Source organism: Thermothielavioides terrestris, chromosome 2, assembly GCF_000226115.1.
Source record: "Thermothielavioides terrestris NRRL 8126 chromosome 2, complete sequence".
Classification (NCBI taxonomy): domain Eukaryota; kingdom Fungi; phylum Ascomycota; class Sordariomycetes; order Sordariales; family Chaetomiaceae; genus Thermothielavioides; species Thermothielavioides terrestris.
This window is the reverse complement of record NC_016458.1, coordinates 193,115-211,019: the sequence shown is the minus strand read 5'-3', so window position 1 is coordinate 211,019 and position 17,905 is coordinate 193,115. Positions and strand designations below refer to the sequence as shown.

The 17,905-nt window shown below is 59.0% G+C and overlaps 6 protein-coding genes across 6 annotated transcripts; 3 read left to right on the top strand and 3 right to left on the bottom strand.

The window, feature by feature from the left end:
* Positions 1 to 68: 68 nt before the first annotated feature.
* On the top strand, positions 69 to 1,763 carry THITE_2016321 (uncharacterized protein; the record flags this gene model as incomplete). Its single annotated transcript, XM_003651146.1, has 5 exons — positions 69 to 326; positions 406 to 626; positions 707 to 932; positions 1,008 to 1,405; positions 1,493 to 1,763. Coding segments are annotated over 5 exons (1,374 nt in total), but the record flags the coding sequence as incomplete, so codon positions are not given.
* Positions 1,764 to 1,994: 231 nt separating this feature from the next.
* THITE_37317 (uncharacterized protein) lies at positions 1,995 to 3,230 on the bottom strand (the record flags this gene model as incomplete). Its single annotated transcript, XM_003651145.1, has 2 exons — positions 1,995 to 2,104; positions 2,132 to 3,230. The coding sequence occupies 2 exons, from the start codon at positions 3,228 to 3,230 to the stop codon at positions 1,995 to 1,997; spliced, it is 1,209 nt and encodes a 402-aa protein (XP_003651193.1).
* Positions 3,231 to 4,858: 1,628 nt separating this feature from the next.
* THITE_2111204 (glycoside hydrolase family 16 protein) lies at positions 4,859 to 6,982 on the top strand. The gene is made up of 2 exons (XM_003651144.1): positions 4,859 to 5,777; positions 5,868 to 6,982. The coding sequence occupies exons 1-2, from the start codon at positions 4,957 to 4,959 to the stop codon at positions 6,814 to 6,816; spliced, it is 1,770 nt and encodes a 589-aa protein (XP_003651192.1). The 5' UTR covers positions 4,859 to 4,956; the 3' UTR covers positions 6,817 to 6,982.
* Positions 6,983 to 11,128: 4,146 nt separating this feature from the next.
* THITE_129386 (uncharacterized protein) lies at positions 11,129 to 13,612 on the bottom strand (the record flags this gene model as incomplete). The annotated part of the gene is made up of 8 exons (XM_003651143.1): positions 11,129 to 11,554; positions 11,635 to 12,200; positions 12,329 to 12,557; positions 12,641 to 12,737; positions 13,037 to 13,131; positions 13,194 to 13,259; positions 13,333 to 13,441; positions 13,601 to 13,612. 7 exons carry the CDS (start codon positions 13,610 to 13,612, stop codon positions 12,098 to 12,100), a joined length of 711 nt encoding a protein of 236 aa, XP_003651191.1. The 3' UTR covers positions 11,129 to 11,554; positions 11,635 to 12,097.
* Positions 13,613 to 13,956: 344 nt separating this feature from the next.
* On the top strand, positions 13,957 to 14,656 carry THITE_2111195 (mitochondrial 37S ribosomal protein MRPS16). The gene is made up of 3 exons (XM_003651142.1): positions 13,957 to 14,144; positions 14,215 to 14,395; positions 14,556 to 14,656. The coding sequence occupies exons 1-3, from the start codon at positions 14,068 to 14,070 to the stop codon at positions 14,631 to 14,633; spliced, it is 336 nt and encodes a 111-aa protein (XP_003651190.1). The 5' UTR covers positions 13,957 to 14,067; the 3' UTR covers positions 14,634 to 14,656.
* An 860-nt stretch (positions 14,657 to 15,516) lies between these two features.
* THITE_2111190 (uncharacterized protein) lies at positions 15,517 to 17,704 on the bottom strand. Its single transcript, XM_003651141.1, has 5 exons — positions 17,528 to 17,704; positions 17,370 to 17,449; positions 16,728 to 17,311; positions 16,508 to 16,667; positions 15,517 to 16,431 (listed from the first exon to the last, which is right to left on the bottom strand). Exons 3-5 carry the CDS (start codon positions 17,286 to 17,288, stop codon positions 15,683 to 15,685), a joined length of 1,470 nt encoding a protein of 489 aa, XP_003651189.1. The 5' UTR covers positions 17,289 to 17,311; positions 17,370 to 17,449; positions 17,528 to 17,704; the 3' UTR covers positions 15,517 to 15,682.
* Between the last annotated feature and the right edge of the window lie 201 nt (positions 17,705 to 17,905).

The following is a 17,905-nucleotide window of genomic DNA, read 5'->3' as shown; positions in this document are numbered from 1 at the left end:
TTATGGCTTTCAACGCGACAACATTGGCCGCAGTGTCCGTCTTGCGCTCCGCCGCCTCCTCGACCAACAACAATAACACCTCCGACATCACCGGTTGGGTTTCGTCAAACACCAGCCGCGGGAGCATTGACATCCTGTGGTCCTGCTCCGTCACCATGGTTCTGTGTTGCTGGGTCTCAACCTACCCAAGCGTGCCGTCGCCCCGCGACAAGTGGTACCACCCTCTGATCGACAAGTTCAACCTCGCATGTCTTGGCTTGCTGGGCCCGGAGCTTCTTTTTGGGATGGCCCTTGGTCAGTTGTCGAGTGCAAGGAAGAGCGTTCGGGTACGTTGTTGACCTTATGACTATAAACCCACGCCCCCGAAAGCGCCAGCCCACCGGCTCACACTTCCTCTTCCCTCAGCTGTTCCGGTCGCTGCCTCGCGCCCCTCAGGGCAGAAAATGGACTCTTACCCACGCATTCTACGCCGACATGGGCGGTTTTCACCTCATCAGCCCTGACTATCCCGCCTTCCCCGTCTCCGCGGCTCAGCTGTATTATCTCGTCAAGCACGGCCACGTGGACTTTCCAGAACTCAGCAAGGTGGATATCAAAGCCATCAACAAGGCCGATAGCTTGTCCAAGTTCGTCCCCCCCCCAGCCATTTGATGAGTTTCTCTAACAAAGATACCCCCACTGGTTCTAACCATCAAGCGCTTCCCAGGCTCATTATCATATGGCAAGCGTTCTGGTTCTGCGTGTTAGAACTGCAGCGTGTTAAACAGGGCCTGCCCATGACCCCGTTCGAACTGACCGCCCTATCTTTCTCCGCCACCATGTTCCTCAGCTCGTTATGTTGGTATGCCAAGCCGTCCGTCTCTCGCCCCACGATGCTGTACACACGAGACGGGAGGAGCATCGAGGACATCAGGGCCGCGGCTCGAGCCACGGTGAGTAGATGCTTTCTCCTTCATCTGCCCCTGCTCACCGCCACAAGGCGAACCAAGCTGATATCTGGCCTCCAGACCCACCCAGGCCTCCCATCCGAGTGGTATCGTACTCCCCTTGACTTCCTGACCCCGTACCGCCGTTTCCGCGTAGCCGTCCACTGGGCCTACTACAACCAACTCTCATACATGGTCCACCTGCCCATCATGTCACGCCAGATCACGGCCCGGCCGTGGGATCGACTCCCGTCCGACGCAGTGTATATCATTGCGGACCGCGACCTGCAGGCCCTAGGGCTTGTGTTCTGCCTCGCATTCAGCGCCACGCCGCTGATAGCGTGGAACTTCTTCTTTCCCACCCAAGGGGAACAGATCGCCTGGCGAGTGTGCAGCGTATACAACACCTCGTTTTCGCTTTACTGTTCTATGTACTACGCTGTCACTGGGCTCTACGAGCTCAATGCTGCCTCAAAAAAGTCACGGGAAGCCTCCACGACGCCCGAGACTGCGCAGCGAACGACGGCGGCAAGCCCTGATTCGAGCCCGGACCGACCCTGTTCGAGCCAGCCAATTCCTGACGCTGAAGCCGGCGTGGTGGCTTCGTCTGAGAAAGCCCCGTCCCGATTCCGACGCATGGTCCGGAGCACCACCGCCTGGCTGAGGAGCTGGCGGAACATCTCTCCCGATGGGAATCCGGACATGGAGATGAAACTTCGTGAGGCGTTTCCGCCTCTAATCCCAACGTTTCTCTTTCTCTGCTGCCGCGTTTTCTTTTATTTGGAGAACTTTGTGGCCATCCGTCAGCAACCCATCGGCGTGTACCAGGGGGTGAACCGGTTCATGCCCTTCTTCGGTTAAGGGCATGTTCGCTGGGAAAACTCATGGTTTTCAAATACGTTCGTGAGCTGGGGAAAATGGTTCCACACGGGGTTTGAATTTGGCTGGCGGGATGAAAGAACGGTGGCAGCGACGCCTGTAGATAGAATTCGTTAGAGCAGCATGAGGGGCGTATAAGGGGCGCCACGACTCAGACATCTAATCCAACACCATCAAGCAACCCCGAGTCTAGTCGGACCAGTCCGGCGGAGACTTCGGCCACATATCCCAGTCCACCACATCCTCCCAGAGGAGCACCTCGTCACCGTCATCATCATCCGATCCATTCCCGTACACATCTGCCTAACTGGTTCTCGTAGCCTTACTCCTCCCTCTCCCCCACCGCCCTCCCTGCCCCCTTCCGGTTCCCCCCTTCCGGTCCAACCCCTTCCCCTTGTCCCCCCAATTCTCCGCCGCCCACGCCCCCAACTCCTCGGGATGCCGCAAACACCAAAGCACCACCTCCCTCGTGGCCAACACATCCTCCAGACTATCATGCTTCCCCCTTCCCCCCTCCCGAATCTCCAACCCCACCAGCTCCCGACACAACTTCTGCAGGCCGGCAGGCTGCCTCACCCTCTCCCCCTCGGCCACCACCCCGGCCGCCTGGGCCGTCAACACGGCCGAATCCACCACCCTCGCACACGACACCCCCAGCGCCCGCAAATCATGCCACAGCGCATGCCCAACCACGACAGTCTCGCTATCCACGACCGTCCACAGCGCCGCCACCGCCGCCTCCCGGCCGGCCAGCGCCTCCCCGCGGGCGACGGCCGCGGCCATCGCCCGCGCCGTGACGCCCGTGATGGCGGTGCGCCAGTCCGTCACGGGCCGCGCCGGGCACACCAGCGTGTGCAGCAGCGTCGCGCCGGTGAAGAAGTCGATTGCCGAGAGGACGATGACCTCCTCGCGCGCGCGGGAGGGGCCGGTGCCTGCCATTTCGCAGTCGAGGACTATTGCGCGGGGCTTTGGGAGGGTCGTGGTGGTGCTGGTGGAGGAGCTGGGAGGTTTGGCCGGGGGTGGGGAGGGGGTCGTGGGGGAGGGGAGGGGGTATTTTTCGAGGGCGAGGCGGCTCGGTGTGAGGCAGTGTGCCAGGAGGAGGGCGTAGAGGGGGTTGTGGAGGGAGGGGCGGAGGGAGGTGTATTCGTTACCGCGGTAGCAGAGGGGGGTCGCGGTTGGCGGTGGGGTTGCGAGGGTTGGCTCAAGTTGCTTGGCGGCCGCGCGGGGGGCGAGATGCTGGGCTGGCGTCAGCATCGGGTTAAGGGGTATGGTTTGGGCCCCTGGGTTGTTGTGGACGGGTGAGTCTCTTTGGTGCTGGCTTCGGGCCTCCGCGGTCCCGAAGCATCTGTTGCATTGGTGGCAGGGATAACAACGGCGGTTAACGTGGAGGCGCTTGCTGCGATCAGCGCTAGTCTTGGAGGGCATGCCGCAGAAAGCACATGTAAATGCTTGCTTGGACATGATAGGTATCAATCTCTGTTGCGCAAAGAGGAGTTGAGGAACTGGCAAAGTGTAGATACTATGGAGGTAGGTGTAGGTATTGATCTGGGGAGTAGCGAGGAAACAAGCTCTTAAGGAGCTCGGGATACAGAATAAAGGAGATGCTGTAGGCCTCACTGCATGAGGAGTCGAGGAGCTGCCCGTTTGCTGTGTAACATGGCCGACCAGCCACAAGAGCAGTAGTCTACGACATACAGAATCCGGAACACGGATACGGCAACTTCACTTTCAACCCACCCTTTCATTGGTCCACGTCTCCATCAAGTGCCAACGATGCCTGTCTGCTAGCTGTGACAACAGAAGCCAAGGTTGTGCGCAGAGGGTTTAAAGAAAACTGGCTGAGGGGCTCCGCGGTGTTGCCCCCGCTTGAATACGCAAATCATCCTTCCTCCCCAACCACGCAAGCCAAGCCAGGTCCCAAGGAGACGGAACGCCCTTTCACATGTCGTCCACCCGAGGAGACAGATCCATCTCGCTCCTCAGCAGCTCCAAGCCTCGTCCGTACCGCCTGTTGCCGCCGCGGAAAAGGCAGAAAGACAGTACGGATCTGTGGAGCGGATGGTGAGGACCGGGAAGGACTGCCGATATCACTATGGGCCCCGAAGTTAGGTATGACAGGACTTGCTGCAGTGCATTAACTCTGCTCCGCTGCTCATCAACACAATGTTCGTGAAGGTTTGGACCCACTATTCAGTGGGCGAAACTGGCCCCTGAAAGTTCGTGTTTGCGTTCGTTAGTGAACTCGGGCAATGTTAAAATTGCCGGGCTGGGGACTCGACTCGGCATGCAACCTGGAAGGAGCGAAAAAGCTTGACCCAGCAAGGGTGGTGGGAGCGAAGCGCATGGCTTGCATCCACTGCTGTGGGCAAGCCAAGCATGTCTGCCCCATCCACGAGGCGGCCTTCCGTAGTGAAGGCATTGATCTCATCGTGCAGTCGAGAGAAACAGAGAAAAAGGGCCTTTTCGTCATGTTCCGGAGCTCGGATTAGCTGTTTCATCCAATGGTGCTTGCAGTTTCCAAGGGTCGGCGGGGCGACAGGGGATTCGGCGGGAACTCACCCGCCCATGCGAGGAACGCTAGACTGGAAGCAGCATCGGCTGGAAGGTCCCGCTGCAGAAGCCAGGGTACCTGCGTCTCAGCACGCCCCTTTTTACCCCCTTCAAGTTCCCTTTCCCCGGTCAAGTCCCCCGTGCCCAGCCCGTCACCGTCGCACGTCGCCCCGTCATCGTCGTTGTCGACATCCGACCTGCTTCGAGTCTCCAAGCTGCATCCCCAGCTGCAGCTCGGTGCTCGAGTCCACTCCTTTGAAACTCCAATTGCCAATTGGGAGGAGCAGTCGCTCATTTCTGCTGCCTCGCCCTCGTTGTCGTCGTCTGGCGGCCCGCTCTCTTTTCGCATCGACCCGATTGCGTCCGTCCCTTCCTTTCGTTTCCACCAATTCGTCCGCCAATTGACTCGATTTCCTCTTCTTCGACCGTCATTCATTCCAGATACCCCTCGAGCCCCCGCGATATTTCGACGTGACCAAGGGAGATGCGAATTTGAAGACAGCCTCGTGAACTCTCCCCCAAGAACCGCCCGTTCTCGGTCCGCGATTTTGAACCCAGTTTCCGTCTCTGTGCATCGCCCAGGTGCACATCTAAATCCGCCATGTGCCTACCGCGGCCGTTCCACGCCCCAGCCGTTGCGCTGCTGGCCTGGTCCGCGCTGGTCCGCCATGCCGCCGCCCAAGTCACCACCGACTGCTTCCCGATGAACAAGACATGCCCCCCCGACATCGCCTTCGGCACCGATTACAACTTCAACTTCACCTCGCAACCGAATGTCGACGTCTGGGAAACGACGGTGAACCCCGTTGAGTGGGACCCTGACGCGGGCGCCATCTTCAGGATCACGAAGCAGGGCGACTCGCCCACCATCCGGACCAAGTTCTACTACTTCTGGGGTCGCACCGAGATCCACATGAAGGCCGCCAAAGGCACCGGTGTCATCAGCTCCATGATGATGCTGAGTGATAACCTGGACGAGATCGACTGGGAGTTCTTTGGCGGCAACGACACCATCGCCCAGAGCAACTACTTCGGCAAGGGCGTGCCCGACTTCCACAACGCCGGCCTCCACACCGTCCCCGGCGGTGTCCATGACGACTACCACAACTACACCACCGTCTGGACCAAAGACTCGCTCTTGTTCTACATCGACGACCAGCTTGTCCGCACGCTCCTGCCCAAGGACGCCAACAACAGCTACTACTACCCACAAACCCCCATGCGCCTGTCCATCGGCATCTGGGCTGGCGGTGATCCGAGGCTTCCTAACGGAACGCGGGAGTGGGCCGGCGGTACCACAGACTACAGCCAGGGTCCGTTTGAGATGTATGTCAAGAGCGCTCACATCACCGATTTCAGCAGCGGCAAGGAGTATGAGTACACCGACAGGAGCGGCTCATGGGAGAGCATCAAGATCATCGCGTAAGTCTGACCGGCTACCTCGAGCGGACATGATCGGGCGTCGCGTCCCCCTCCCCCGCCCCAGAGTTGGGACACTAACGGCCGTTCTAGGGGCAACTCCACGATCAAGGACGAGGTCAATGCGCCGCCCGCGATGACGCTTTCCCAAAGGTGGAACGCACTGCCCACCGGGGCCAAGATTGCCATCTACGCGTGCGCCGGCGGCTTCGGCGGCCTTCTCATCATCGCCGCTCTGTACTACTGCATCCGGCAGCGCCGACGGGGCGCCCGCGAGGCCAAAGCCGCCGAGGCGCGGGCCGAGGCTGAGCGTCTCGAGCTCGAGCGGTTCAAGAAGGCCGGCGTGGACCCCGACAGCTTCGTCTCCTCGGCGTCCGAGTACAACGCGAAGGAGATGCAGCGCGACCACCTCGCTGGCAAAGACGGCTACAGCGTGCCGCCCTCGCCAACCATGACCGCTATCGACCCCGCGTCGCCCCTCGACAACCGGTGGAACCCCCCCGCTGCGATGTCCCCCCTCGCCATGGGCGAAGCGGCCGCCGCCATGCGCAGCCCCGGCCCGCAGTCCCCACACGCCGCGAGCGCAAACAACTACCCCGACCGACCGGGCAGCAGCCACAGCAACATGAGCAGCAGGCGTTCCCCCGCGCCGCCGGGCGGCGGCTTCAATCCGCACGAGCGGGGCACTCGCTCGCCGGCGCCGTCGTCCCCGCGGCACGCCCCCTCGCCCGCCCCGAGCATGCGGCAGCAGCAGCAGTTCGCCCAATCGCCGCCCAACCGCAGCTACACGGCCCCGAGCGCGCAGATGCGCCGCGGGACGCCGGCGCCGCCCGCTCAGCCCCAACACGACTTTGACGCCGGCGCCGGCATCCACAGGTCCGCCAGCCCCGCCCAGCTGGCCCATCCGCAGCCCCAAAGGAGCTTCACCACCGGCGGGTTCGGTGGTGGGCCGGACAACAACCGGGGCTATGACGGTGGTGGCGGCGGCGGCGGCGGCGGTGGGAATCAGGGGTACTGGGGTGATGGTGCTCGGTACAGGTAGAGACGGATGCGGTGGGTGGGTGAGCGAGCGTGATTGCGGTTGGTAACTCGGTAGATGGATCTCATTCTTGGCTTTGAACTTTTTTTATATCCTTGCCATGAAGTATTGCTGGATGATCTCGCGCTTGTTTTTTGAACAAGGGCTGTTTTGTATAGCTGAGTGTTCTGGGTTGGAGGTAGCGCATAGAGTGTTGTTTTCGCCGGCGTAGGTTGGCCAGCCACCGACCGAACGGTTCTCAAGAGTAACTCGGTGTCTGCTGACAGCGGCGAGTAACTAGTAGACTCTGTTGTATGACTTGGGTGTTTCGCATTCCTGGATCTCCAGCTGTATCTTCAATTCCTGGTATTGACCAGCCCAGCAGTGGCTCTCCGCGAATCCCGCCAACTTAGGAAAAGGAACAGAACACTCAGTTTGGCTGGGAGTGCAACACGCTCACCATGTGCGAGGCTCTCCACATGACCGTTCCGACAGGTCGACTTACCTAACCACTCCTTCCTCTGATCCCGTTTCATACAGGCCGAATTGCGATGAGCCGGTCCACGGTGTAGCTCTTCCGGCGCCTCGGGCTCCTCCAGCAAATGTCCTCGTATGTCTTCGCGCTGGGACGGAAAGACCCCAGCCTCGGCCTGGTTTCCGTATTCCTGGAGACTGGGGTCGACTGTGAGCTTGAATTGCCGCAAAATAATACGCATGATCGTGGCTCATCTGATGTTCACACCTCACTTGCCACTGGATAGCTGGATAGGATCGTTGGAGCCGAGATGAGTGATAAATGCAGCTATCGAACTGACATAAAGTAAGCGGCAGAACCGTATCCTCATCAGTGGTTCATTTTCTCGGTGAGGGACTCCTAGAGGTCTCTGGGCGCTCCAGATATGCCGGGAGTGTAGTGCCCTCGTAGGTGTAAGTCTGGACGACGTTGGGTCATGAGCACCATGCGTTCGTCCCAGTTGAACACAGAAGACCCGAACGTGGGAGCCATCGTCATTGAAGGTTGTTCGCGACTAGAGTGCTATTCTAAATGTGTGTAGGATAGGTTCGCGATTTTACCCAGTCTCTTCGTCCGCCTGAGACCTCCACACCGTGCTCCATTCCCGCTTAAGTGGTATTGTGTTTTCCTCCTAATGTACTTTCAAGGGAAACCTCCTGTCGACTTCTCTGATCCTCCTTTGTTGCGTGTTTCCTTCCGTTCTTCCCTAGGCGTAAGCGATTGACTAATCAGCCAACCCTCGACGCTCCGGGGGTAATGCACCGCAGATTTGATTCATCACAAAATGGTTACGATGAAATGTGTTGAGCAAGACACATCCTCTCCGCGAGCGAGGCAATTGCACTACGGGTAGTGTCCGAGGTTTCGAGACCCGGCCGGTTTGTTAGCTAGGACCACAATCCTACATATCGCAGTGCCGATGGATCGTTTCCAATCGGCTTCACTCGTCTTGCTGCCCGCTAAGTCAAGACCCCGACGAGCTCGCGCAATACGCTTAGCCTTACGTCGCGGAGACTCGCGCAATACTGCTTACCCTTGCCCGCGGAGACGGCCGCAAAATCACAACGGAGCAAAGCAGCCCGGATGCTGGAGAACAAAGAGGCTGCCCTCTATCCGTATTCCGTACCTACCGCGCCTCTAGGACAGGGCTGGTGGACCCCCCTGATTCCCGTCTTCCGATCCGTGCCAAGGTACGTCCCTGTTCAGTCTTCCTATCTGGGCTTTTCCACTGCTGCTTTCACTCCCCATTTGCTCTGGATGGCAAAAAGCGCATTTCAGCGGAGATGGGGAAATCCCAAGCTATCGGCTATGGGAATTCATCTCTCCCTCCAGCCCACGTGTCTCCCATCAGGTTCCACTTCCGTCCTATGTAGGACCGGCGGCTCTCAAACGCCAACCTCGAGGTTAACACCTAGGTACCTTCCCTTCGCCCGTGGTCGAACAAGAGCAGTCCTGCACCCGAAACTGAAGTCCTACACTAAGGCACTTCGCCTGTCTGAGCCAGTTAGCTTGCTTCCGACGGCGGGCACGTCGTTGAGGTCAGTTGGCATGTTGACTGCAGCATGCTCCGCAAGGTGAAGCAGATCAACGTGAGTCAGGGAGATAGGGCGGCGTTTCCGAGCGGGAAGTATGGTTGAGAAACGAGAACGGAAAAAACAAGGTGCGTGGTCAACACTCAAAGAGGACCTTCTAGAGTTCGGTATCCTCTTGCGTACCCTATGTACGGTGTACCTACAGCCCACAACACACCACAGCATCTAATATTCTAATATATATACTACACATCGGCCCGGATTTTGGCGGTTAATGCGATGTCCATTTTAGCCGTAAAACAGGGGTCTTCCTTAACTAATTGTTATTGCACTCCACCTCCTAGGCCGTTAACAAATAACAGGTGCAGGGTACTGTACATGACTGTTAGCGATTTTTCCTTCCCCTTCCATTGGCTTACGGCTAAATCGTCATTTCCTTTCCCCGTTGTTTTGTTTTCCTTTTTCCTCCTTTTCTCTACGCGCCTGCATCGTAGGCTACGCGCCTGCACCGTGGAATCGGGGGAGCCGTACGCAGATGCCTAGGCAACTGGGGGAGCCGCGGCTAGGTGGGCAACCGGGGGAGCCGTACGCAGGCACCAGGTCCACAACACGGGCACCGGGGGTAGAACGCGGGCACCGGGGGCATGCCGTAGGCACCGGAGGCACAGCGCGAGCACTGGGGGTATAACGTAGGTAGGCACAACGTAGGTAGGTAGGCAATTGTGGGAGCCGTAGGCCAGGAGGCAAGCCGTGGGCCAGGAGTACGTAGGTAATGCAGGTAGCTAGTAGGCAGTAACAGTAAGCAAGTCATGTGATGTAAAAATGCAGACAAAAAATCCACGAGCCCGCGAAGCGGGCTCCAAACCCCTAGTGGGGCAAGTACAGCCACAGAGACCGGTTGACTGCAGTGGACGTGTTTCGTATACATAGTTGAGGTGTGAGGCTGCGGTGGCGAGTCACTAAGATGGCATCCAAGACGTGGGAAGAGGACGATTGTGGCAAAGATCTCGTCATGGGAATCGCCAAGGAAACCTCTTTTCAGTATGTGGTTGCCGATCAGGGCCCGAGGACGGCCCTAGTCGGATTTAAAAAAGGTTACATCCATTCCACGGGCTCCACGATGTATCCACCCTGGTGGTTCGCTCAGCCTGCCAGCTCAGCACGAGAGCGCGAGAGCGCGTTGCTTCACGTACACTACTTGTTAGTCCCTGCGCTGCTCACTTGGCCATCGCGGAAGCCTCGCCTCCCTTATCAAGGAAAATGAGATTTTTTTTTGGCACCTTGGTTCCTTATCGGCATGAGCAAGCCGTGGGTCGCGGATTCCCAAATGGCTTGCCGTTTTTGTCCCGAGTTCCAGACGAAACGGGTAGTCGACCGAGTCTGATCTGGCGTTCAGGGAAACACGGTTCGTTCATACTGATGCAGAGGTGCCATCACAGCGTGCACATGCCCGCGCGTGCCTGTCAGGTGTGTGTCAGCAGCAGGCGGGAGTTCTAGACCCCCCAAAGCCAGAAAAAAGGCTGCTCGAGATCTGACTTCCTGTCGTGTCCCCCCGGGCAAATCCGTCGATCCTGGCGACGTGGGGCCGGTGCAAGGCGGGGCAGCCTAATCCGTACACTACCTCTTGGAGGGGCGGGAACGCTTGACGCCACAACCTTGGCCGACGGGCGGCAGAGCAAGGAAAGACGCGAGTGCCCGACGGCCGGTGGGATGGCCAAGACTTTGCGATGCAAGCTATTGACTGAAACGAAGGAAACGGGAAAAGCGTGGCCTAGTCACCCGACGTCGGAGGCAGGGCGCCTGCCTTTGCGCGAGGGTGCTGGCGTGGGGAGCATGACCAACCGCCATGGAGCTGCCCGGGAACGCAGCTTCCCCAGTTGACGACGGCAGGAGCAATGCCTTACATGCTGGGCGGAGTACCTTCCAGGTTACTGCACAAGGTACCTTTAGGCAACGTCGCAGGGACTTGTGCGCACCGCATTTGCCTTACCTGCATGTAAGGACATATGGGCTGCTGAGGACCATGAGGCGAATGGAAACCTGGCAGCTCCCGAAGCTGTGGTTTTCCGGCTGGGCCGCCCGGTGCTGCCCGGGGCTGCCCTGCGTCCTGCGACGCCCTGATTAACCCTTGCCAAATTTGGGCCTGCCTGGTTTTCGACACTTGCCTTGTGCCCGTCACCTGAACTCTCGCCCGGTGCTTTCCTTGAATTTCGAGCACCCACCAGGGCCACATCGCGGCGGGGCACTGCCTTCCTTTTCCCCCCTCTCTCTCTTCCCCAATTTGCCGCCGACACAACGCAGCGTGGAGTCGACTTGTTCCTGGAGCTGGGAACACCGGGTCCCTGTTGTAAGTGGCGCCCGGCCAGCCAATCAGAGGCCTCATGGAGCAAATGCTCCGCGCGAGGTACGGATTCGGAGCTGCTCTGCTGGAGAGAGAGGTTCAGGTAGCAGCGAACATGCACGGTAGATCGCAGTTGCGCGGCGTGAATACCGCTTTTGTTGTTGTTGTTGAGAAATGGGGATGGGTTTCTCTTCCGGCGGCGAGCAATCTTTGCCATTTCTGGCTTTTGTCTGTCTCGACTGCCACAAATGCTTCGCCTTTGCCGCAGCTGTTCGCCCGTTCTCGAGTGGCAGTAATTCACCCGTCTTTCCTGCAAGTGCGAAGTCCCCGGCTGGCCGAGGTACTGTAAATTCGGAGGCATTCGGCGTCGTCGAGGTACGTACATAGGTACATGGCCCCCTAACTCGACCGTTGCCCTCCAGCTCACACCAAGACACGACCCACCATCCATAAAGCCGTCTCGCCTACAACCAGCACCTCTCCGCCCCCTCGGAGGGGAATATAAATCAATTCAAGCCACAGCCGTACGCGCAAATAACCCATCCCAACCGCCACCGAGGCCCCATGTCGCCTGATGGTCCTGAGCAGCGACAGCCACACACACCACCTCCGTTCCCTCGCCCACGCCGGAAACCCTTGGGCCGCCATCGTTAATGTGTGCTGAGCACTACACCACTGTATGCCCAGCTTGCGGGAAAGCATATCTGGTCTATGTGGAGTTCTGCAAGGACTTCCACCCGCCGCTGGTGAGCTGTCCGAACGGGACCGCCATCGTCCGCATCGCCATGGAAAAGGGAGGTTGTCCAAGCCGAATCTGCCCAAACAGTCCGGGAGGCGGCTGTGCGTTGATGTAACAGGGCGGAATCCATGATCCGGAAACCCCCCAGGCGACCCTGTGCCGGTGGCGCCGCTGGCCTGTTACAGCTTCAACCCGTCGGGACCAACCTCGACGATCTGGTCGATCCCCTCGTACGCCGGAACCTCAAAGTCATACTTCTTCGCAATCGCCGGCGTGACGAATCTGAAGTCCGGGGTCAACAACAACGAAAACGACAACGACAACGAGAACAACAACAACAACAACAAAGACGGCAACGGCCGGCCGGTCACGGAGTGACAGGGAGGCGGAGACGTGAATGCGGTACGTACCGGCCACCGATGAAGTGACGGCCCCGGAAGTGCTTCACCAGCGGCTTGGGCGCCGTCAGGCTGACCAAGACAGCAGGGTGGAAGTTGCTGCCAACGCCCGACTTGGGAGGACCCTCTTCGATATCCCAAGACGATGGAGCATCGACCGACGTCACTGGAACCTGGGTCTCCGCCATGGCCTGGATGACTGCGGGGAACGGTTCCCGGACCTCGCCCGAGAAGCTGAAGCCTGGAGAGCGGTTTAGCTGGGGAGATCACGACGAGAACGAGGGGAGGAGAAACGCGGGATAGCTGGTAGGGAGTGCCACCCACCGAAGATAGCATCGATAACGTGGTCGGCCGACTGCAGCGCAGCCGGGAAGTCGTCCACGAAGGGGACGTCAAGGTCTTCCAGCTGTTTGGCAAGTCGCTGCGCGCACCAATTAGCGGCGTGTCTACAGAAGAGGAGGAGCGGGACTGGTCAGCGCAGACGACAGCAAAGGACACGGAAAGCTGATCGCCGCGTCCCCACGGGGTGTGGTCAACTCCTTGGGTAGCCATAGGGAGAAAAGAAAAGACGTTCATTTGAGTGATGCTTGCCATTCAGGGGTGACCCAAGAAAAAAGACGCAAAGAAAGAGAGAGAGAGAAAGGGGGAGCGAGAGAGAGTGTGTGTTGGGTCGTCGAGGCTGAGACTTGGCTCCCAAAACCGAGCAGTCTTGCTACCCACCTGGTATAGGTCATTCTTGGGTCGTTTGGGGTAGTAAACAGCCGGCTGGTAGCCGTAGTGGCGGAGATGGCGGGCGGCGACCAGGCCGTCACCCCCTGAACCGCCTGGGTCAGCGCACTGGCCAACGCCGCGAAAGTAAACAAGGGAGGCAGCTCACCATTGTTGCCGGGACCGACAGCCACCAGAATCCTGCGGCCTTTGCTTAGGGGATGGACACGGGAGACTACGTGTACAAGAAGACGTCAGCCCGCAGCAGACTCATAAGTGGGCGATGTTGGTGGATTTGGGGCACCAACCAGCCTGCGACACCGAAAGGCCGGCGAGCTCCATCAGCTGGTCAATGGAGAAGGCGCCAGTGCTCATCAGCTCCTTGTCCAAGGCCGCTGCGGCCTTTGCGGAGAGGGTCTGGGTACCATCAAGAATGTGAGAAACTGTACGGAGCGTATTTGATGGGTTGAATGAAAACATAATCGACGGCAGCCACAACACACTGGAGCCCAGCACCTAGTCTGGCTGCCGCCAGGCACTGGATACTGAAGGTTTGGGGAGAGAACCTCAACACACCTTCAGCGCCATTGAAGCAACACACAGTGTGGGGTACAAATGGACGTGAGGATGGTTGTGTCTTTTCACTACTTTCAACGAAAGAGCTGACCAGGAATGGAATGGAATGAATCGAGAAGGGACGGCAATGGCGGTCCTCAATAATATACGAATTACCTGGAATATTGCGGGCTTCAAAGGAGGGGAACACAGTCAATTGACATCACCTTCTTCGGGATCCTGATGGAACTCGCCTGTGACTGCCGCCCCTGGGCCTGGTGTGCTGCAAGTCGCGTGACTAAGCCCCTCCCGGACACAAATGGCACTTCCACCAGCTCAGTGATTGGTTGGCTCGTCAATGAAGTCTGACAAGGGCCCAAAATTTCCAGCAGCTGGTCTGTGCACATGGATATCGAAACCGCATCTGGTCCATCGCAAGCACCCGTGGAACGACGACGAATCTACCGGGCCCAACCCACTTGTCGAAGATGGTGGTCAAGATCAGACTGGCACGCTTCGGGCGCACCAACGCGCCCTTCTACAACATCGTCGTCGCCCAAGCCCGGTAAGCAGCCCACCGCCCGCGCCGAGACCTGACCCCTCCCTCTCTCTAACTCCCTCTCCCCTTCCCACAGCTCTGCGCGCAACAGCCGGCCGATCGAGGTCATCGGCACTTACGACCCGATCCCCAAGAAAGACCCCTACGACGAGTCCGGCAAGCTGCACAAGGACATCAAGCTAGACACGACGCGGGCAAAATACTGGATCGGCGTGGGCGCTCAGCCGACAGACCCCGTGTGGAGGTTATTATCCATGGTACGGCCCTGGCCCCGTCCCTGCATGTCACACCCCACGCGCGCCCGACTTCCGCGCATCTGGACCCTTCGAATGTGATGTGCTGTGCGAGATAAGAAGAAGAAGAAGAAGAAGACGAAGACGACGGCGCTAACCAGGCTGCTACCGCCCGCTTGCACAGCTCGGCATCCTCCCGCCCAAGCCCCGGCCAGGCGCCACCGCGAGTCCCAAGATGCTGCCGCAAGCCGACAAGGCGTGACGAGGACGTCTTTCAGACGGAAAATAAACCGACAATGTTGTATATTTAAATTTGTTCCCCATTAGACTCCCATGAGGGCTTCGTTTCGCTCTCGTTGTGTATCGGGACACGATCGAGGACGGCATTTACAAGGCGTTTTTGGCGAGGTAGACATCTGGACTGCTGTACGATAGCGGCGTATCGAGTCGAACGCCACCGAAGCGAATCGGATTGCAATATTCTGCCCATCCAGAACACATATGCTACTTGGACGAGTCAGGAATCTCAGTGGCGGTCTGGCCGTTGCCCAGAATCAGGTTGAGCACGGAGGTCGACAAAACGTTCTGCACATACCTTGTGTTACTGAAACCTGCGTTAAACACCGCCCCTTGGAGCTTCAGCCCAGCTATCTGCTTCGCGTAAGCTTGTGGACGTCTGCTGTCGAAAACAGATTTGCCTCCACTGATTACTCTTCCTGATGCTGACCTCGCCGGAGCAAACTGCTTTATGGGAATGGGACACAGCAGGCAAGCAAGGACTCAAACAATGACCTCCTGTGGTGCACGTTTCCGCTATTGTTTCCCCGTGATGTGTCCTCTCGGAGCAAACCTGGGCTGCCTGACTCCTTTCATAGAATGGCTGAGCCAGCTGAAAGTGTCAGCACAGGATGGGGTACCGGCGGGCTGGGAGCAAGATCAGATGTTCTCATCAGGTAGGTTGACATTACTCCCTAGCTAGCGGAGAGTTCTTGTGTTAAATGTGTCATGTCTAAGCTAGGTAACTGGAGAAAGTCTTTCCAGATCCCAGATACTCCGCCTGAACGCCAGACGCCGCAGAGTAAGTCCACCCAGTCCCTGGTCCTCCCCCGTTCCTCTCCCACCCCACCTCCCCCCAAATCCCAAATGATGTAACTGTGAAATAATGTCTAGTAACATGTCAGGCTATGCGCCATTCAAGCGGAACCACAGATATAAGTCAAATCATCAAATCAAAAGTTCTGCCATCTAACCCGTCTCTCTTCTCCATCTCTCCCCGACTCTTCTCCGCCAGCTCTCAACTCTTGTCTTTCTTCAATGCGCAAAAACCGAATTCATGACCAGGCACACGCACATGACACACACGCCGTACACGGACAGGCAAAGCGACAGCCTCCGCAGCAGGCCGGTCTCGAGGTGCTCCAGGTCCCAGCGCCACTTCCTCCGCCAGCGCCAGCGCCAGCGCGACGAGCGCGAGCGCGAGCTGGCCGCGCTCGCGCCCGACCGCACCGACCGCAGGCTGGCGACGCTGCCGCGCAGGCCGGGCTCGTCGTCGTCGTCGCGGTCCAGGACACCGCCGCCAGCGTCGTCGTCGCTGTCGGCATCCAAGTCGACGTCGTCGTCCTCCTTGGACAGACGCTGGTGGTAGATGCTGTCCGGGTCGCTGATCTTGTAGTAGAACAGGCCGGGCAGGATGAAGGAGATGGCGGTCGAGCCGGTGCTGCCGACGTAGGCGAGCACGCGGTCGAGGCTGGACACGTTCAGCGCGGTGAGGTAGCTCAGGGCAAGGATGCCGCTGGTGATGAGGGCGAAGCGCAGCTCCGACATGGCCACGACGGGGGCGCCGTGGCTGTCGACGAGGGCGGGCGCGCTGCTGGACGGCAGCAGAGGTTGGCTGCCCGAGGCGGCGCTCAACACACTCTGCGGCCGCTGGCTGCTGATGGGGCGCCAGCGCAGCACCGCGTCGATGGATGCGCGGCAGGGGTGGATCTGGAGAGGGATGCTGAAGGTCACCAGGGCGACTATGGCAGCCTTGGCGATGGTCGAGGCAACAGACGGGGGGTCTGCGGAGATGATGGGGGTTGTTAGTGACGGCGCGATTCAAAAAAGGGCGGGGGGGCCGGCGGAAGCGCCACTTACACATGCCGACGATGTTTCCCTTCACGTCGCTGCCGAAGGTGAGATAGCCGGTGATGGCGACCAGGATGTAGACGGAGGCGGCAGTGCCAATGCTAGTGCCGATGACGGCGACGATGCTGCCGGGTGAGTTGTCCTTGATCTCATTCAGGATGGAGAACATCTGGTGAGAATTAGCAGGGCGCGGGCGGCGAACAAGGTGTGGAGGAATGGGGGCACCGACGTTTTGATGGCAGGTGTAGGCGAAAATAACAACGGGCAAGCTACTCAGCGCAGCCACGGGCCCCTCCCAGGTGATGACGCGAATATTTCCCTTGTTCGGAAGCTCGTCCACGCTAAAGTGGTAGACTACGAGGATGATGAGATAGCCGATCGCAAGCAGGGCCACCACGCTTGTGTACTTGAGCGAATCTAGCCTCCTCGGAAAGCTCAGTGGTATGATGAAGAGCAGGAAGAAGGCGGTGATCCAGAACTTGCGGTCGTCCAGGAAGGGCCACCCCATGTCTGCGCTGCCGAAGGCTTCAGCTACGCCCGGCATGAGATCGCCGATAATAATCATGTACGAGACGCCGACTCCAAAGCACTTGATGGCAATGGCCGCATCAAAGACCACAGCAGCATTCGGGTACGTGATCTGCGAGAGCGCGAAGAAGGAAGACGATCCCCTGTCGAGGTAGCGAGCGCAGCGCGCCTGGAGGTAGAGTCCAAAGGCCGAGGTGAGGCCGCACCACAGGATCAGGAAAACCCCGAGCATGGCACCGAAGTGGGACATGGCCAAGGGCATGGCAAGCGTTCCAGCACCGATGACTGCAACAGCCGGTTAGCAGCGCTCTCACGCGGCGCGTTCCGGGCATCGAGACCATACTCGTGTTCAGCAGGTTGATGTTGCTGCTCATCATCGAGGCGTGCCCACCGGCCACCTTGGGGCTTCGGGTTCGGCGTTGACTGCAACGATGGATAGCATATTAGCAACCAGAGGGATACGAAGAGGATATTTGCGGCCGTCGGCCCGGGGGTACACACTGCGCCATGGCGACGTCGGCGACGGTTCCCGACGCACTGGCAGATGCCACCGTCGAGTAGCCCGTCATCAAGCCGACCTCAGGCCGCCGTCCGGGGCTGCGCACCAAGCCGGACTGGTTGATCGGAGTCTTGGGATAATGTCAAGGAAGCTTGGACCGGTTACGAGCCGGCGCCGTGGCCATCGGGGACAGAATTCGAGTTGGGAGAGGCTGTGCGACCCTGGAGCGAACGGTCGACGATAGTCTCGGTCAATCGGAATGCGGAACTTCAAGCAGATGGCGGCCGTCTATTCCGTAAGTTTGTTTGTGCCAACACTTGGTGCTTGGGGTGCTTGTCGCTTGGCAAGACGCCGTTGACTGAGTGGCCGATGCACGGCGG